General features: G+C 43.8%; 1 protein-coding gene across 1 annotated transcript in view; it reads left to right on the plus strand.

Annotated features, from left to right (window-relative positions):
• Positions 1 to 11,553, plus strand: part of NYX (nyctalopin) — a 59,433-nt gene extending 47,880 nt beyond the window's left edge. The window contains exon 4 of the mRNA XM_072956408.1: positions 9,809 to 11,553. Within this exon, the coding sequence (XP_072812509.1) occupies positions 9,809 to 11,217 (1,409 nt within the window). The 3' untranslated portion in view covers positions 11,218 to 11,553. The remainder of the gene's footprint in view (positions 1 to 9,808) is intronic.
• Positions 11,554 to 20,293: the final 8,740 nt, after the last annotated feature.

The following is a 20,293-nucleotide window of genomic DNA, read 5'->3' on the forward strand; positions in this document are numbered from 1 at the left end:
AGAAGGAGGAGATGGTACTGGAGGGATTAAGGGAACCTGCCTTACTCAGGATGCTGCTCAGGAATCTCATTGCAAACCATAGAACCCCCTCCAGGTCATTCAAGACTAGAAGGAGTTTATTCAGGGATGCTAAGGTGTTCTCAAGCTTTCTGGCTGGAGATCCACCACATGGGGCAATGCCTAAATAGTGGAACAGTTTCAGCAAAGACCCTGCGATCATCACCCCTGGTGGACACACCTGGCAGTTCACCAGCATCGCGCTGGGTTCCAGAAATTCCACCATGGGAGCCTGGAAGCCAGATGCTCTCTGCCACCATCCTGGTCAGAAAATGGTTTCTGCCTGGAGCCTACTTTCTTGTTTGTTTGGGTTATTTTGGTGTGTGGAGGATTAGGTTTGTTTGTTTGTTTAATGGAGGTACTGGGGATTGATTGCTAAGCATGCACTCTACCAGGAGCCTACTTTTGAAGCCAAGCCTGGCTGGATGTGTCTGAAGGACAAAGCTAGGTTATGTGCCTAGGCCCTAACGGCAAGGGAAGTTGGGAAAAGAACAATGTCTGGTTTCTATCTTGAGGAGGCAGGACTTATAATGTAGGAAATTCCCTAAATGTAGAAAGAGTGTTTAAAAGGTGCTGGGTAGCTAGAAAAGGTATCAAATGTCCACTACAATCAGAGGTGGTTTGGTTGCAAGAAACAGAAATCCACTCGGCCGTGGCAGATGGTGTGAGTGGGTTTCTGAAATGGAAACAGGGAAATGTCACAGAAATAGCTATAGCATGGTCTTGTGGGAACCCAGGGGCTGGCCAGCAGCTTCCCACTCTCCCTGAGCACCAGTTCTGTGATTCTCACGGCAGATCTAGTCCTCTCTCTGCACCAGTTGCCTCACCTCGCCCTCAGCTCCTGCTCCCCCAGAACTGTGACCTGCACATGGCTTTGGTACAAACCCAAGCCCCGATGCTATACAGGTTGGTGTTCACACGATCTCAGCTGCTGTTCCATGTTCACAGGGAAGGAATGAATCTGATTGGGTCTGCTTAGGTCAAATGTTCACCCGTGGTCCAAGCAGCTGTGGCTGGGAGGAGGTTGCAGAGACACATGGGGCTCTGAGTCGGGTATTTTTTCTTCCAGGCAGTGCTTGGCAACAGCTGCTGTCCAACCGTGGAAAATGACAGCCAGATTGGCCCTCAAAGGTCAGGAGGTGCAGGCTCTTCAGTTTACAGTTAAAGAAATGGAAGCTTAGAAAGGCTAAGTGTGTGGGGTGGGGGATAGTACAGTACAGTGGAAAGATAGAAATCAAAGATCGGTCTTGTTTAACCACTCCCAACCTCAGTTTCCTCTTTTGTGAGGAGAAGAGAATAGTACCTTGCAGGGTTGTCATATAAAATGAAATAATATATGTAGGAAGATTAGCCCTGAGCAAAAGCTTATTAAAAGTTGGTGTTACAAGAGCAAAAGAAACCCATAAACTATGATTAATTTGACTAGCATTAGACATGCTTGTATCACCTGGATAACATATGGTACCACACTTCCCAGGCTGTCCTGGGCATCTTTGCTGTCTTTTGGGTGGGGTCCATCTGCAGGCCTTGCTCTGTTGAGCTCCCAGAGCCCCTCCCAGTAGCTCTGTTTTAGGACTGCATGTACATGTAATCATATAGGACATACTCTTTCCTGTCAAGTCTCTTTTGCTCAACATAATTTTTTTGCTGTGTCAGTAGTTTGTTCCTTTTCATTTCTGAGTGGTATTCTGCTGTATGAATATCTTGTAATTTATTTCTCTACTGTTGGGTAATTTCCTGTTTTTGTCTATTATGAATAAGCCACTATGAACATTCTTGTCTAGTCTTTATGTGGACATTTTTTTCCCCTTTCATTTCTCTTGGGTAAATACGTAGGAATGGAATTGCTGAGTCATAGTCGTATGTTATCTTTAATGGATACTGTGAAAGTTTTCCAAAGTTATTGCACTATTTTCCACTCCCATCAACAATGTCCAGTTGTGCTACAGCCTCACCAGTATTTAGGGTTGTCAGCCGTTCTGGTGTGTGCGTAGGGAACTTCCATTTGTAGCTTTAATTTGCACTTCCCTAATGGCTAATTATGTAGAGCACCTTTTCATGTGCTTAATGGCTACTTAATATATTCTTTTTGTAAAGTGTTCACATCTTTTACCCATTTTTATTTAGCTGTTTATCTTTTCATTATTCTTCATTCATAGGAATATGAAAGTATATTCTGTATACAAATCATACGCACACACATACTAATGGTACCTTTTTCTTGAACAGCTTTATTGAGGTATAACTGACATGTAACAAATTAAGTGTATTTAAAGTATACCCTTGTGAAACCTCGTCAAACTAATTGAGATAATGAACATATCCCATATCCATCACCCCTAAGATTCATGCCCCTTTCTAGTCCCTCCCTTCTGCCTTTCCTTGCCTCCCTACCCATCCCCAGGTAACCACGGGTCTTCCTGTTACTGTAGACGAATCTGTAGTTTCCAGAATGTTTTGTAAGTGGAATCATATAGTATGTACTCTTTTTTGTCTAGGTTCTTTTACTCAGCAGAATTATCTTAAGATTCATATATGTTGCATTTATCAATAGTCCATATCACTGAGTAGTATTCCATTGTATGTGTATATCATAATTTGTTTACCCATTCAACTTTTTTTAAAAAATTATAGTTGATTTACAATGTTGTGATAGTTCCTGATGTACAGTATACTGATCATTCACACACAGACACATACATATATAAAATACATATTCTTTTTCATTATAGGTTATTATAAGCTATTGAATATAGTTCCCTGTGCTATACAGTAAGACCTTGTTGTTTATCTATTTTATATATAGTAGTTTGTATCTGCTAATACCAAACTCCTAATTTATCCCTCCCCACCCCTCTCCCCTTTGGTAGCCATAAGTTTGTTTTCTATGTTTGTGAATCTGTTTCTGTTTTGTAAATAAATTCATTTGTCTCATTTTTTTAGCTTCCACATGTAAATGATATCTGATATTTGTCTTTCTTTGACTTACTTCACTTTGTGTGATAATCTCTAGGTCTATCCATGTTGCTACAAGTGGCATTATTTCATTCATTTTTTATGGCTGAATAGTATTCCGTGTGTGTGTGTGTGTGTGTGTGTGTGTGTGTGTGTGTGTGTGTGTGTGTGTATCACAACTTCTTTATCCAGTCATCTGTCAGTGGACATTTAGGTTGCTTCCATGTCTTGGCTATTTTAAATAGTGCTGCTATAGAACACTGGGGTGCATGTAACTTTTTGAATTAGAATTTTCTCCAGATATATGCCCAGAAGTAGGATTGCTGGATCAAATGGTAACTCTATTTTTAGTTTTTAAAGGAACCTCCATACTGTTTTCCATAGTGGCTGCACCAAATTACATTCCCACTAGCAATATAGGAGGGTTCCCTTTTCTCCACACTCTCTCCAACATTTATCATTTGTGGACTTTTTAATGATGGCCATTCTGATTGGTGTGAGGTGATACCTCATTGTAGTTCTGATTTGTATTTGTCTGATAATTAGTGATACTGAACATCTTTTCATGTGCCTGTTGGCCATCTGTATGTCTTCATTGGAGAAATGTCTTTTTAGGTCTTCTGCCCATTTTTTGACTGGGTTGTCTGTCTGTTTGTTTTGTTTTTGAGTTATATGAACTGTTTGTATATTTTGGAAGTTAAGCCCTAGTCAGTTGTCAGTCACATCATTTGCAAATATTTTCTTCCAGTCCATAGGCTGTCTACCCATTCGATTCTTGATGGGTGTTTGTGTTGTTTCCAGTTTTAAGTTATTATTAATAAGGCTGCCATGAACATTCATGCCAAAGCCTTTTGTATGAACATGTACTTTTATTTCCTTAAGAGTAGAATGGATGGATCATGAGGCAGGTGTATGTTTAACTTTTAAAGAAACTGCTACATTGTTTCCAACGTGGTTGCACCATTTTACATTCCCACCAGCAGTGTATGAGAGTCCCAGTTGTTCCATATGCTCTCCAACACTTAGTATAGTCAGTGTTTCTAATTTTAGTCATTCTAATAGGTGGCTATTTTAATTTGCATTTCCCTAACAACTAAAGTTATTGACTATCTTTTCACATGTTTATTTTCATCCCATATATCTTTTTGGGTAGTGTTTCTTCTAATACTTTGTGCATTTATTAATTGGGTGACTTATTTATAATTTATTATTCAATATTATTCAATAATTTTATTTATAAAAATTATACTTATTAGGATATTATTATTTAATAAGTTATTTATAATTTATTGCCTACTTTCTTACTATTGAGTTTTGAGGGTTCTTTATAAATTTTGAATACAATCATTTGTGGAAAATATATGGAGAAAATATACAGATATTTTCTCACAGTCCATGGCTTGTTTTTTCATTCTCTTAACAGGGTCTTTCAAAGAGCAGAAATTTAAAATTTTGATGAATCTAATTTATTACTTTTTTCTTTTATAGTTGGTGCTTTTTTTTTTGTCCTAAAAAATCTTTGCCTACCACTAGGTCACAAAGATATTCTCCTATATTATCTTCAAGAAGCTTTATAGTTTTAGCTCTTACACTTAGGTCTATGGTCCATCTAAAAGTTTTTATATATGATGTGAGGTAGGGGTTGAGATTCTTTATTTTCTAGGGATTGCAATATGCATCTTTAATTTATCATGGTCTATCCTGAATTAATCTTGTATGGCTTTGTATATAACTTAAGATCCTTATAAGAGTACAATTCAGTTTAATTCCTTTCTCATTCTTTATGCTATTGTTGTCATGTTTTTCATTTACATATGTTATAAACTCCACAATACATTGTTATTTTTGTTTTCAACAGTCATTTGTCTGTTAAGCAATTAAGGTGAGAAAAGAGTAGTCTTTTATACTTAGTGGCTTATTTTCTATTTCCATTGCTCTTCATTCCTTCCTGTAGATCTGATTTCCATCTATTGTCATTTTCCTTCAAGTTAAAGAATGTCTTCATTTCTTCTTGTGTAGAAGATCTGCTGGAGATGCATTTTCTCAGATTTTGTTAACCTGAAAGTATCTCTATTTTACTTCATTTCTGAAGATATTTCCATTGGATACAGAATTCTAGGTTGCTAGATTTTGCTTTTCTTCCAGCAGTTTAAAAGATAAAATTCTGTCATCTTATGGCCTCTATTGTTTCTGATAAGCAGTCATCATTTTTAAATTGATGTTTACTGTATGTAATGTGTCTTTTTTCTTTGGATGCCTTAAAGAATTTTCTACTTTGGTTTTCAGCATTTTGACTGTAATGTGCCCAAATGTGTGTGTGTGCACATGTGTGTGTGTGATATTAGTTGGGGTTTGCTGAGCTTTATGTTTTTAATCAAATTGTCTTCAATTATTTTTCTGCCATATGCTCTCTTTTCTCTCCTCTGGGACTCCAGATACATGCATGTTAGTCTAATTGCTTGATATTGTCTGACAGGTCATTGAAGCTCTGATCATACTTTTTCTAATCTTTTTTTCTCTCTGAGCTTCATTTTGGGTAATTTCTATTGACTTCTTTCAAATTCATGAATATTTATTCTGCTGTGCGTAGTCTGATATTTTTCTTATTCAATTATGTTTTTAAAAATTTCAGATATAATATTTCAGTACTAAGACTTCTATTGGGTTCATTTTCAGAGTTTCTATGCCTCCTTTTTTTATTTTTAATTGTTTTTAGTTTATTTTTGGGGGAGAGGGTTTAATTATTTTTTTTTAAGTGAAAAATTTTATATTTAGATTTAGCCAGCTGGACTCAGCTTAGATGATCCCAATTTTGTGGGTAACATCCAAAACATCATAGTCAGGAGCCATATGCCTTCTTCTTTCCATCAGGCCTGATCAGGGTGTTGACCTTAGCCACGTCAATGTCATGGAGCTTCTTCACACCCTGTTCATACCTCCTTTTTTTAAAAAATTGATCCATGCCTATTCTGAAATTCACTTTCCCCATATCTTCATCCATTATATCCATCTCTTCCTGTAAGTTCCTTAACATATTTATAATGAATCCTTGTTTTGTAATTCCAACACCTGAGCTGTCTCTGTGTCTGCTTCTGTTAACTATCTTTTTCCTCTTGAGAAATGTCACTTTGCTGCTTTGTCACATATCTAGTATTATTTGATTGTATAGCAGATATTGTAGATAGTGGTTATAGAAACTCTAGATTCTCTTATCTTCCTTTGAAGAGTGTTGAATTTCCTTCTGGCATTCGGTTAAACTAGTGGCAGATCACCTTGATACATGGGAGGCTTGCTTTCAGTCTTTGTTAGGGAAGGCCTAGTTCGGTTTTGCCCTTCGCCCTGGGAAATGGTCTTTACTCCTAAGGTGTGGCCCTCTGGGGTTTCAATGTAAAGCTCAAGGTATTTTACAAGCCCTTCTAACTTCGTAGACCTTGAACTCTTAATCTGTTTCCCATTGATGGGAAACTGCTGAAATCTCCGTTTAGTTCTTTTAGCCTTCAGTTGTTGGCTCCTTGGAGTCACCCTATACATATGACTATAGGATTCAAACAAGGATCTAAGGGAAGCCCGTGTGCCAATTTTGTGGCTCCTCATTTGTGGCTCCCTTTTTTTTTAAACTGAAGTATAGTCAATTTACAATGTTGTGTGTGGCTCCCTCTTTTTCATGGTTTCCCTCCTCAATTTCCAGCCATTGTGGCCACTATACACTCTGACCTCTAACTTTTCTGCTCAGTAAGATTCTTGCTTTCTGCCTGAGCTCTACTCCCCATGTGTAGTTTGGCTTTAAAATGCCCTGAGAGGAAAAGACAGTTAAATGTGGTTCTCATCTAGATTCCTTTTCTTCATTTAAGGGTCGTATCTTCTCTGGTTACCTGTTTAGGTTTCTCTCTAGTGCCTTCAAATGATTTTTTTTATTCAAGTATACTTGATTTACAATGTTGTGTTCAGATGATTTTTTCACTGAAGTACAGTCAGTTATAATGTGTCAATTTCCGATGGACAGCACAATGTCCCAGTCATGCATATATACATATATTTATTTTCATATTCTTTTTCATTAAAGGCTATTATAAGATATTGAATATAATTCTCTGTGCATATGATTTTTAAAAAATATTTTTCCAGAGTTTACACTAGCAATCACCAGGAGTGTTGGCCTGATACAAGCTACTCTGCCATTATTGCAAGCAGAACTCACCCAAATATGTTATTTAAGAATTTTTTGTTTTGGTACCCCGTTTTTCTGGATCACCTCGTATATACTTGGTCTTCATGTTGGGTAAAACAATACTGGAGTTTGGTTGTCTATTCTGAGAATTGCTTGATTTAACTTAAATTTCACTTAACAATCCAGTAAATTATTTATTGTTCCTAATGGCTATCAAAGTTTCAGAGGCTGGAAATAGGTCTCTAACAGTGACAACATCTTGAGTCTTTAAAGTTAAAAAAAAACACTTTAATCTGTTTTGTGAAATAGGTAATACAGTCACATCACTCAAAATTAATAAGGTAAAAAGGCTATATAATAAAAAGCTTCACCCTCACCTTTCTTGCGTGTTTTTTTTAAGCTGGCAGCCAAAAATTTGATCTCTTGCATTATGCAAGCAAACTGGTTGTATCCTGTCTGTCATAATCCCATGAGTTCCTTGACAAAGTTTTCAAAATGAATGACATTCCCCAGCAGGGATTATTACAGAGGAAGGCATCAATTCCATTTAATTCTGCAAACATTTACTGAGCCCTACAGTGTGCCTGGAACAATATTAGCTATTGTAGAGTAGAAACATGAATCATATGGTGGAGGGTGCACTTCTCTTAATTAGAAAGGAGAAGAGACTAGAATGAAGGACCATTTGTAAGGAAATCTGATGCCTCTTCTTGACCCAGTTGGAAGAGATAATAGAAAAAGGTTCAGCCTCTGTCCAGCTGACGCCTGGAGTTAGGGTTATATTCTTGGCGCTGTCTCTCTAACAGGGTGTCTCTCCCACCCAGCAGCTGCCCTCTTTACAGCCAAGCTCAGCACAGGGTCCAAGAACCTTGCTGGATGCTTGGTGTCTAATTCACAGTTCTTAGGGAGAGGGAAAAGCTTTGTCTCTGGAACGTCAGAACGTTGAACTAGCTACAGTTTACAACTGAAGGGTGGCTCAAGTTGCTGAGTGTCCTCCAGCCAAGTCTGAAAGGGCTGAATCACCGTCCTAGCAGCTGAAAAAAGCACGTGTGTCCATAAAAGTTGGACTGAAAAGACACTGGAAGCTGAGCATACCTACAGAGGCAGCAGCAAACATAACTATACAGTCCTCGTGTGGCCACACCTTGAAGTTCCCACAAGGGCTTGGATAGGCAAGGCAAGGCAGCGTGAACACAGTAGGAGGGGCTGCATGGTAGGCCCAGGTGTTTGCTAGGAATTTGGGAGTATTGCTGAGGAGAGGAAGAAATTGCGAATAGCAGTGGTCAGGTTTTACAGCTGGGTACCTTTGCTCCTCTGCAAGAATGTCAGATGGAGCACACTCCACCTGCCAGCTGTTCCTGGCCAGAAAATAAAACTTGTGCATCTTCCATGCTGTTTTTTTTTTCATTGGAACTCAAGATGGGGCTTGGGCCCTCTGGCTACCACAGAGGAGCAGGTCATGCCATTCTGCTTTTGGCATTTGCTTTTGGAAATTTTTATTTGATCCTCCATTCCAATGCTCAGAACAAAAGTAACTTATAAGCACCAGTCCCTCCTGTGATGATGTAAAAAAGGCTCCAGAAAGCAAGGGCTGGTGAATGTAAATTAACCACAGTGTCCACAGTTATTCTTTTGAGGTGTGTAAGAAGGTTGCTGGTAGTTTATTTAGTATGCTGTCCTTAGGGCTTAATTAGAGTGACTGTTAAGGAAAGAAAAGAAAGATTGATAGGCTTTACTTTCATTCCCAACCTGTTTCCTAATTCTCCCTTCTTCATGAGGCTTAATTTACTAGGTGGGGATTTTCAGAAATTGAATTCTTAAGAGTGGGAGGGACTAGAGCAGCACCAATAGAAATACAATGCAAGCCACAGACGTTTAAATTCTTTAAGTAGCCCAATAAAAAAGGTAAAGAGAAACAACTGAATTGATTTTAATATTTTCCCTAACCCAGTAATCTAAAATATCATTTTGACATGTAATCAACATATTATTGATGAGCTATTTTACCTTTTTTTGGTACTGTCTTTGGGATCTCGTGTGTATTTTACACTTACAGCACATTTCAATTTGGGCTAGCTACATTTCAAATGCTCAGTAGCCACATGTGGCTAGGGGCCACGGTATTGGGCAGCACAGAACTAAACCATAGGCCACACTGATGCCCTCCAGGTCCCTTAACGCATGCAGACAACAAGCCCTCTAGGCTGCATTCTAGGAGAGCACAAGCGAGGGTATAGCTCAGCGGTAGAGCGCCTGCTCAGCATGCACAAGGTCCTGGGTTCAATTTCCAGGACCTGCAGTAAATAGAGACAGGCAGGAGAGGGGTTAGGATGGGATCAAGTTCTGGGATTCCAGCTGAGTGTTGCTGATGAAGAAAACTGGAAAGCAAAGGGAAACTGGAAAGCAAAGGGGGAGGGCGTGGTGGGTGGGGACACCTGAGTAAGGTCTCGGCGGCGGAAAGAGGCCCTTTTGGAGGGCAGGGTTCTGTGGGACGTCTGAGAACTTGGTGGACAGTCACATCCTGCCACTCGGACAGGGAGGAGCGAACTTGGTGCGACCCTCTGGCTGACAGTTGCTCCTGTTTTGTCTTTTCTTCCCCCTCCCCGGCCACCCTCCCACCCCCGCCAGCCGTGGTCCTCGGCCTGCCCAGCGCCCGGGCCGCCGAGGACGCCTGCGCCAGCGCCTGCCCGGCAGCCTGCGCCTGCAGCAGTGTGGAGCGCGGCTGCTCCGTGCGCTGCGACCGCGCGGGCCTCCTGCGGGTGCCGGCCGAGTTCCCGTGCGAGGCGGCCTCCATCGACCTGGACCGCAACGGCCTGCGCTTCCTGGGCGAGCGGGCCTTCGGCACGCTGCCGTCGCTGCGCCGCCTGTCGCTGCGCCACAACAACCTGTCCTTCATCACGCCCGGCGCCTTCAAGGGCCTGCCGCGCCTGGCCGAGCTGCGCCTGGCGCACAACGGCGACCTGCGCTACCTGCACGCGCGCACCTTCGCCGCGCTCGGCCGCCTGCGCCGCCTCGACCTGGCCGCCTGCCGCCTCTTCACCGTGCCCGAGCGCCTCCTGGCCGAGCTGCCCGCCCTGCGCGAGCTCGCCGCCTTCGACAACCTGTTCCGCCGTGTGCCGGGCGCGCTGCGCGGCCTGGCCAACCTGACGCATGCGCACCTGGAGCGCAGCCGTATCGAGGCCGTGGCCTCCAGCTCGCTGCTGGGCCTGCGTCGCCTGCGCTCGCTCAGCCTGCAGGCCAACCGCGTCCGCGCAGTGCACGGCGGCGCCTTCCGCGACTGCGGCGCCCTGGAGCACCTGCTGCTCAACGACAACCTGTTGGCCGTGCTGCCGGCCGATGCCTTCCGCGGCCTGCGCCGCCTGCGCACGCTCAACCTGGGCGGCAACGCGCTGGGCCTCGTGGCGCGTGCCTGGTTCGCGGACCTGGCCGAGCTTGAGCTGCTCTACCTGGACCGCAACAGCATCGCCTTCGTGGAGGAGGGCGCCTTCCAGAACCTCTCGGGCCTCCTGGCCCTGCATCTCAACGGCAACCGCCTCACCGTGCTCGCCTGGGCCGCCTTCCAGCCGGGTTTCTTCCTGGGCCGCCTCTTCCTCTTCCGCAACCCGTGGCGCTGTGACTGCCACCTGGAGTGGCTGCGGGACTGGATGGAGAGCTTCGGGCGCGCCGCCGACGTGCCGTGCGCCTCCCCGGGCTCTGTGGCCGGCCTGGACCTCCGCCAGGTGGCCTTTGGGCGCTCCTCTGACGGCCTCTGCGTGGACCCCGAGGAGCTGAACCTCACCGCGTCCAGTCCAGGCCCGCCCCCAGAGCCAGTGGCCACCACAGTGAGCAGGTTCAGCAGCCTCCTCTCCAAGCTGCTAGCCCCGAGGGCCCCGCTGGGGGAGGCGGCCAACACCACCGAGGGGCCGGGCAACGCCTCGCTGTCTGACAGCCTTCCCTCCCGGGGTGTGGGCCGCTCGGGCCGCAAGACCCCGTTTCTCCTGGGCTCTGGTCTTCTGCTCAGCCTGGCTCAGCACGTTTTTGTCCTTCAGATGGACTGACCCTTCCGCACTGGGGTGGCCCACACTGCGACTGCCTTGGCCATGGTGGGGGCGGAAATGAGGAAGGGAGAGTTTAGTTAACTGGGCTTGAAGGTGTTGGGTGTGGGGGAGGGGAACAGGATGGGGACGGGGGCGAACATTCCAGGCGAGAGGGGAAGGAACAGTTTGCCTCCGGAGATGGTCCTGGGAAATGCCATGTGAGAGAGGGGGGAGGCTATGGACTTTGCTCCTGTCACATGGGCATTAATTGGAAAAGAGAAGCAAGAATGAACATGCCCCCTCTGGTGAGAAGACTAGGGATTGGAAGTTTCTAGGGCTACAGGGCTCCACCCGTATCCTTCCACCCCCCACCCCCCACAACCCCTTCCTGGAAACTCGGCCTGCATGCCTGAATTAGAGTTAATCCATAGGCAAAGAAGTAATAAAAACTGTGCAAGTTCTCCGGGGGGGGGCAACCATTAAATGCCCAATCCCTTTTTTTTCTACTACAATCCTCATCCCCCTCCCCCAGGGGCCTGGGGATACCAGGGTCCAGAAAGTGGATAGGACAGGAGGCAAGTGTGATGGGAGAAGGACTTGGACCCACGGGGGTGGCAGTGGTTCCTGCCGTCTGAGATGTGTTAGGAGGCGTTTAAAACAAAGATTAATTTCATTTACTCCACAGTTATTCCCAGGGGTGGCCTTAGCTGCAAAGGGACTTTTAAGGCAGAATAGGGGAAAAAAAGAAGAGGAGTGTTTGTGGCCAAATAAATTTGTGAAATCCTAAGATTAAAAAAAAAAAGTTAAACAGGTTTTTTTTCTGCAGGACTTTCCAGAGTCTTTTGTACGCAAACATGGATTGTGACTTTCCCATGGAGGCCACAAAATCCTCTTAGTGTTTTGTGGGAAGAGTGTCCGAAAGACACAGAGATGCTGTGTTAGCGGGGCAGGGAGTCTCTGGCTTGGAGAATCCCATTGGGTGTGGAAATTATTATGGGCTGCTTCGGGGCTGACTGACGGGCCAAGAGGAAAGGAGGCAGCCCCCGAAGAGGGGCTGAGAGATTTCCCGGGGTGAGAGGTGGCCAACTGTAAGCCCCCAGGCCTGAATGCCAGAGCAGAGGCTCTTGTATTCGCTAAGTAGGTGCTCAAGCTGTCCTCCACAGAGATGTAATGATGACTGCTTTTGTCAATATTCTGAAAGTCTCTAATCTTAAATGTCCTCTCTCTGTATTTGAAGAGGTGGGTTTTCAAAGCCCACATGGATTCAGGATGTGCTGAGCTGTCAGGTCTTTAAGGCTTCTGCTATGTCTCTAGGTAATACTAAATATTAGAAATGCTGCAGAAAGCACCACTGAGGGCAGGAATGTTCAAATGGGTTGTGACCATTAGTGAGTCATCATCAACTCATTTAATGGGTCACAACCGGCATTTAAAAAAACAAGATTGAACAGGAAGTCACAGAGCATCACATGTAATATAAGAGTAAGTACTCTTTTGTGAAACTTTTTATTTAATTTGTATGCATTTGTTCAGATTATGTGTGTGTCTGGATTGCTGCATCCAATTTATATTTTATTGTGGCTTATTGTTTTAAAAGTTTGAAAGTCACTAATCTGGAACATGCATGATTTTTTCTAAACATTTTTTTTATTGAGTTATAGTCATTTTACAATGTTGTGTCAAATTCCAGTGTTGAGCAATGATTCTTTTTTGAATTGAGGTATAGTCAGTTTACAATGTTGTGTCTGGTGTACAGCACAGTTCTTCAGTCATACATAAATATACGTATATTCATTTTCATATTCTTTTTCACCATGAGCTACAAGATATTGAATATATTTCCCTGTGCTATACAGTATAAACTTGTTTATCTATTTTATATATACCAGTCAGTAATGCATGATTCTTTTTAAACTTTTTATTTTGAAAAATCTCAAATCTACAGAAGAGTTGCGAGAATAGTAGAATGAACACTTTGGCCATTTACCTAGGTTTCCCAGTTGTTAACATTTTACTATATTTGTTTTCTCTCTCCCTCCATATTATCATTTCTTACTAACAGTTTGAGTTAGTTGTAAGCGTCATGACCCTTCACCCCTACATACCTCAGTGTATATTTCCTAAGAATGAGGACATTCTCTTATCCATGATGTCATTATCACAATCAGGAACTTTATCATTGATAGAATACTATTATTTAAAATATATTCTATATTGAAATTTCAGTAGTTGTCAAAATGATTTTTTAGGCAGTCATTCATTTTCCTATGGGTGGAGAATGAGGTTCCTAGGTTGTGGCTTGTATTCATTTGATCACAGTACTCAAAATGCTTAATTCGTCGGTTGATTTTAACCTTTCAAAATGAATTTGTTCTCCAAATGGCTTACTTTTCAAATGTGAGAACCAGATGAGGTCAGAAATGTTGTTTGTTCAAACCGTGTGTTGTGGCCATGGTAACAGTGAGGATCACGAGAACCCTGGAGGCGAGATCTCTGTGTTGGGTAACCATGGGAGTCCACAGCAGACACGCAGCCCGTGTTACTGAGGAACAAGGTGCCGCCTTCGGAGGAATGTCCTTCCTTTCATTCGGAGTGGGTTCCTGAGAGTCAGCTTCAAAATGCTGCTCCAGTTTTGCCTGGGTGGTTAGTTGGTGAGCTTTTTAATGAACATTTGTTTCGCTGAATGTTTCTGAACAAGTATCAACGCTGAAATAGCCTCTGGGGAGACAGATTTTTATAGAGCTACCCAGCCCAGTAGAATTCTGGGAACGTGGGAGTTACTTACTGCCAAACAGATCCAGAGTTGCCTGGAACAAGTTCCCAGTGAATTGTGGCCATTATGAGCTCTCGTGAGAGAACGGGGAGTGGAGAGTTCCCAGTTTTGAGGTCGTTAAGTTTCTTACCCTGTCACTGGCTAATTACCTGGGGAAAGGTTAAGGTACTATGGATTCTGCTAAGCAAATCTGTGTACCCGTCAGGGTGGACCACGTTATGCTCTGGTAACAAACAAGCCCCAAACTTCAGTGGCTGACTGAGGGTTATTTCTTGTTCATGCTACATGTCCACCATGGCCTTCTTAGGGGGTGCTCTGCGCATTGTAGCCACTCAGGGACCCAAGATGATGAGGAATCTGCCATTTTAGGACATTGTTACCCAAACACAGGTTTTCAGGTTTGCTGCAACAGAAAAGGAAAGCTTGCAGGAATCATTACTCAAATGCTTCCAGCCAGATGTGACACATGTTGCTTCTCATATTTTCTTGGCCCAAAAGGTGACACGGCCACATTTAACTTCACCAAGGCAGGGAAGTATGGCCCTTTCATGTGCTCAGAAGGAGAAGAGAACTGGGAATATTGGTGAACACTCCAGAGGCTCCAGGTGGCTCACCTGATAGAATCAAGTCTGGACTGCTGAGAACTGTCCGGTGAAATAGAGGCTGGAGGGGGCAATCTGGTGAGCCAGCCACTAGCCCCCCTCTTTTGCTCCTCCCAGCAGCCAGCTAGGCTTTGAACACGATATTGGCTTTAGCCAGTAGGAGTGCTGCAGCCTCACTGTATTGGTTGTTTCAAGAAAGGAGAGAGAAAATGTCAAGACAAAGTTTATATTTTTCCCTTAAAAAAATGTTTTCCACACAGAGACTCAACTTACAGTATTAAAATCCCCAGAAGCTTGATCTGTGGAAAAGACCCTTTCAGAACTCTCCCTGGTTGTTTGGAAGAGGTCTCCCTGTGGTGGTTTCACAAAGGTGGTCAACAGCCTTCTGGTCCACCCACCTTTGTCAGGCCACCACAGTGCTGCCCTCTGGAGGATGCTGTCTGCCGGGCCCAGCTGTCCTTGGCTGTTGGTTCCCTCTGCCATTTTTACCCCAACCTCCAGGGAGGGGACCCTACTCCCTTTGATCCTCTGGCCCAAGGACAGCTTAGGCCCTCCCCTAAGTCCCTCACAGCACAGATCACACCAGTGAGAAGTGAAGGAGACTTCCCCGAAAGGCTGGGTATAATGGAAGAGAAGCAAGTAGCCCATCTGACTACTGTTGGATGTGGTTGTTGGCAGAACCCCCATTCCCCAATCCAGGGGCCTCTATGGCTGGGCCGGCTTAGCTCCCTCCTCGACCCACATGTACTGGGGATGCTCAGGCCTCACTGTGTGTCTGAGACCAAACTCCCAGGGAGGTTTTTTCTTGTCCCTCTGTCTAAGGCCCACCTCCCCAGCCCCACACTGGCAATTCTACTCTAGACAGTGGCCAGTCTTGCCCTCTGCAGCATTCTCCAGAAGATGTCACACCCAGCCCACGGTGGGGTCCATTAGAGCCAAAGGGGCAGTCAAGTCCCGGTCCTTAGTCTGCCCACCTGCTTGCCTGCCAGTCCCTTCTTAACTCCAGCTCCATGGGGCCTGAAAACTGCTGCTCAGAGTTCTGGGAGAACAAACAGTTCTGGGAACGCCAATTAGCCTGAAGTTGCACAAAATGAAGTAACATTTCTCTCCAAAGAGCACCAATGTCTGGGAGACACAGCCCTGAAAAAAGAAAAAAACCATCCATCTCCCTTCTTTTAAAGTGTTACATGGTATGACCAAAGTTTTTTTTTTTTTTTAATCTTGAAAGATACTCCCTTTTTCTCTTACACAGGACTCTGCACTTCCTCCTGTGAGACTGTGTTCAGATCTCCCCCAAGAGCGAGGGGTGGGCCCTTGCCCGTGTATTTGCACTGAGCCCCATGGCTTCACAGAGCAGAGGATGGGCTTTCCCAGAGGCCCACCCAAGTTTCCATCTGAGGGAGCAGAGACTGCTTGTAACAGTACATGAATTTTCCAGATCCCAGAAGTCTGAGAGTTCCATCTCTGTCCTGTTCACTGTGTTGGCCAGGGAGTGTCTCTGTACCTACTGGTTCTCCTGGGTGGTGAGTGGGGGCAGCTTTCACACGGCCTTGCTCCCGGTGTGGTCAGGAAAAGCCAAAGGGGACAGGAGTCAGACCGGGGAGGTGGTATTTTCATGTTTTAAGCAGCAGTAACAGCTAGATCTCTGCTCCCTGCCCCCTAAACACACGCACACGCACACACACACACACACACACACACACACACACACACACACACTCTCTCTCTCTCTCTCTCTCTCTCTCTCAGAGGCTGAGCTGACTGGAGGAGTCATGGGCAGCTGCTGGTCTTAGGGCACTTGGGTGTCTGTCCCCCTGTGGCCTGGGGTGCAAGCCTGGAATGAAACACGGCCCCTCCACGGTGAGCCTGGCCAGCTTACGTTGCTGAATGAATGTTAACTTATGTTCCTTCTACTTCTGTTCTAGGCACAGAAAATTTAGAAGCGCTTAGACAAACATTTGCACTTTTCAAGGGAGTTCCCTTGAAATGTTGCTGACTTTTACTACTGTGCTCCTGAGAGGAGAAAGAGAGTTTTTGTTCACTGCCAGACTGAGTGAAACACCAGCCTGCAGGGAGGCCTTGTGGAGGACACACCACTGTGGTTCGCAGCGGCCTAGCGGGAGTTCTCTCTGCCATACGTGACCTCGTGGCGGAGGCCCACTCATGTCTCACTCATGGTTCACTCATGATCCATTAGTGGGTCATGGCGTTGGTAGTGGCAACCAGCATTAAGAAATAATAGTGACAAAGTAGATGGGGAAACTTCAGCATGCGTCATAGAGAGTAAGAAAAGTAATATTTCACTGAACTTTTGCTTCAGTTACATGTGTTTGTGTGTACTGGAGCCCAGTATAAAAACGTATCTCTCACTGGGGGGTCACGATCATGAATATTTGAAAGCCAGTGTCATAGATCACTTTGATTTCATGTTTGTTTTCAAAAAGCATGGGGTTGAAAGTAAAGCACAGGACTCCATTTCATTTGTTGATTATTCTTGTCAAAGCCAATTTATTTTCTTCCATCACCACTAAAAAGTGGACTAGCCTTATTTATTCCCTGTTTAAAGATCTAGTTAGATCAAAAGAAGCAAGATTGGGTGTTTTGAAGAGCACCTGGGCAGTTAGGAGTTGGGATGGAGGTGCTCTTTGATGGCCCCGAAGAGGCCGGGTGAGATGGTGTGTGCAGACCAGATGGCTGATGGGTGTGGGGTTCCAACAGGGAGGTTCTGTAGAGGCCCATAGAGCACTGATGGCTGTTTCATTTAATAAGTTAATAACTAATAATGAGAATGTCTTTGAAGGAGCCTCTTGGTGTCTTGCAGTGATATCTATTATTAAAGCATCCAATAACATGAAAAGAAACCCAAGGGTAAATGATTACAGAGATTGTGATCATTTAGGTAAATCCTGCTGTGTCATCTTGGTGCCCTGTTCCTGATATTATATATAACAGCCTTTGTAAAGTGCTTCTAATTCTACCCCAAAGTGCTTGTTTCTCTGGAATTCAAATGAGTAACTTTATGTGTCAGAGTCAATGTCTAATCACCAAATTCTCTCATTTAGGCATTGTTTTCCCCAATTTACAGATGTGGAGACTGAGGTGTAGATAATTAAGTGACTTGCCAAAGTTCCAGCGCTGGTAGATGACAAACTTGAGATTTGAATCCAGGTCTCTAAGCTCCAGACCCAGAGTTATCTCCCCTGCCTCTAGATGGTGACGTGACATTTTTCACCTCTGGAAACTTTTCTGGAGCTAATAGTTGAAGTTCAGAGGAAATGACTTGAAAAAAGATTCCAAAAGAACTATATACCATGACCAAGTGGGATTTATTCCAGGTATGCAAGACTGTTTGAACATTTGAAAAAATGTAATCTATCATATCAACAACCTAAAGAAAAAAAAATCATATAACCATGCCAGTTGGTGCAGAAAAAAGCATGTGACAGAATCCAGTATTCATTTATGATTAAAAAAAACACTCAGCAAGTTAGAAATAGAGGGGAGTGATCTGAACTTGATAAAGAAGCATTTACAGGAAATCTGTAGCTAATATCATACTTACTAGTGACGGACTGAATGCTTTCCTCTAAAATCCTCTGGGGTGAGGATGTCCACTCTCATTACTTCTGTTCAACATAGAACTGAAAATTCTAGCTAGACCAGTAAGTCAAGAAAAAGAAATAAAAGACATATATATTTGAAAGGAAGAAATAAAACTGCCCTTATTTGCAAATGACATAATTTTCTACATAGGAAATTCCAAATAATACACCAAAAATTCCTAGAAGTGATAGGCATATTCAGCAAGATCACAGGGAGGGGACCAGGAAAAGCACAGTAAATATAGGTAAGGTTGTTATGCAAGTTTATTTTTTAAATTTTTTAAATATGCAAGTTTACTTTTTAAATTTTTTAAATATTTATTTATTTGGTTTATTTATTTATTTATTTACTGTTATGCAAGTTTAAATCCTGCCCTTCTCTTTTTATAAGAGTTTCTTGAGATAAGGTCACCCCCCTCTTCCCAGTACTGTGTGGGAGACACCCTTACAAAAGAAATTTTCCTTATACGTGTAAATGTCTCTTACAAAAAGGTAACTTCTACTTGGTTTCCAGAGTTCCTCCCATGTCTGCTATTTCTTAAAAAATAACCATCCTAAAATAATCCTTATGCCAAACAGACACATTTTGGGGTGGCAAAATTCTGCCCTCCTGCAGAGTAATGCAATTTCTATCACAATCTCAGCAAAGGTCTTTGTAAGAACAAAGAAGACATAAGACAAGCGTCTTTATACAAGGCCATAGAGTAGTTAAACCGATCTTGACAAAGAAGGGTCAAGTGGGAGGAATCACTCTATGTGATATTGTCGTACCATATAGCTACAGCAATCACGACAGCACGGTATTGTCAGAGACAGGAACATAGAGACATAGATCAAGGAACAGAATACAGAACCCAGAAATATGCCCAGGCAAATAGGCTCAGCTGGTTTTTGGCAAAAGCGCAAAGGCACTTGAAAACGGAGGAAGGATAACCTTGTCCACAAATGTTACTGGGGCAGTTGAACATCTGCAGACAAAAAACTGAACCTCGACCTAAACCTCACACCTTAAACAAAAGCGAACTCAGACTGAATTTACATTAAAATGTAAAATATAAAATTAGAAAACTTTTAGAAAAAAAAATCTTTGGGATATAGGACTAGCCCAAGAGTTCTTAGACCTGACACTGTCAGGGAGGAAGAAAGTCAAAAGAGGATGTTGGGGGTAGTGGTTTGGGACTTCAGGGGTATTGGATGGGGGAGCAATTCACAGGAGATGGAAGAGCAAATGTTTGGTAAATAAATGTTTGCAGAGACAGTGGGACCCAGGGAGGAATTTTAACCCAGAGACGTTCCTCCCTGTCTACTCACCTAGTTCACACTATAGTTATCTATGGTGATGGCTCCCTTCCTGGAACAGTTCCTCTGTTTACATTCTTTTAGGCAGATAGGGGGAAGGTCAAAGCTTCTTTCTGAGTCTTTGGGGCCTTAAAAATAATCAGCCAACATTAAGCTTCATGCCAGAGAGACACAATTCAGGATGTCGTATTTTCTCCCCTACGACATGGTTGCAGTTTTTGGCTTTTCCCAGCTCCCCACTAGTCATTTTCTTTGCTTGACATTTTTTGCTTTCTGTAGTTTTAAAATTCGTTCATCAGCAAAACAGAACAGTCTATTATGCAGAGCATCATTGAAAGCTCCCTCTGGGGCTTTGAGACGTTTCTCTGCGAAGCCGAGAAGTGGCATTGCGTGTTTCCCTGGCATGCGTTTTGGTCTTGTAAACTAGCATCCTCGGGTCAGGAGCTGGCCTCCAGATGGGCCAGCCCACCACAGCACTTCACTAATTTCAGGTTCGGGCTGACCAAGAATGACTCGTGCTTTCTGGTTTCCCTGGCACATGGCTGACATCACAGGGCTGACTCATTGTGATTAACACAGGGACTGCAGGCGCAGCCTTCTGCAAAGACAAAGCCAGCATCACTTGTCTCACTGCACCGCCGAGTGCCGAAGCTTCCATTTCCTCATCGGGAAAATGCTTTTTGCCTCAAAGAGCTATTGTGAGGAACAGAGGGTAGAAATAGCTGTGAAGCACTTGCGCCAGCCAAGGAAATGTGAGTCATCACCCGAGTCTCAAGTAGGATTGGGCTCGGCCACGAGTAACAGAAACCTCCAAATACCTG

The sequence above is a fragment of the Vicugna pacos genome, chromosome X, assembly GCF_048564905.1.
Source record: "Vicugna pacos chromosome X, VicPac4, whole genome shotgun sequence".
Classification (NCBI taxonomy): Eukaryota; Metazoa; Chordata; class Mammalia; order Artiodactyla; family Camelidae; genus Vicugna; species Vicugna pacos.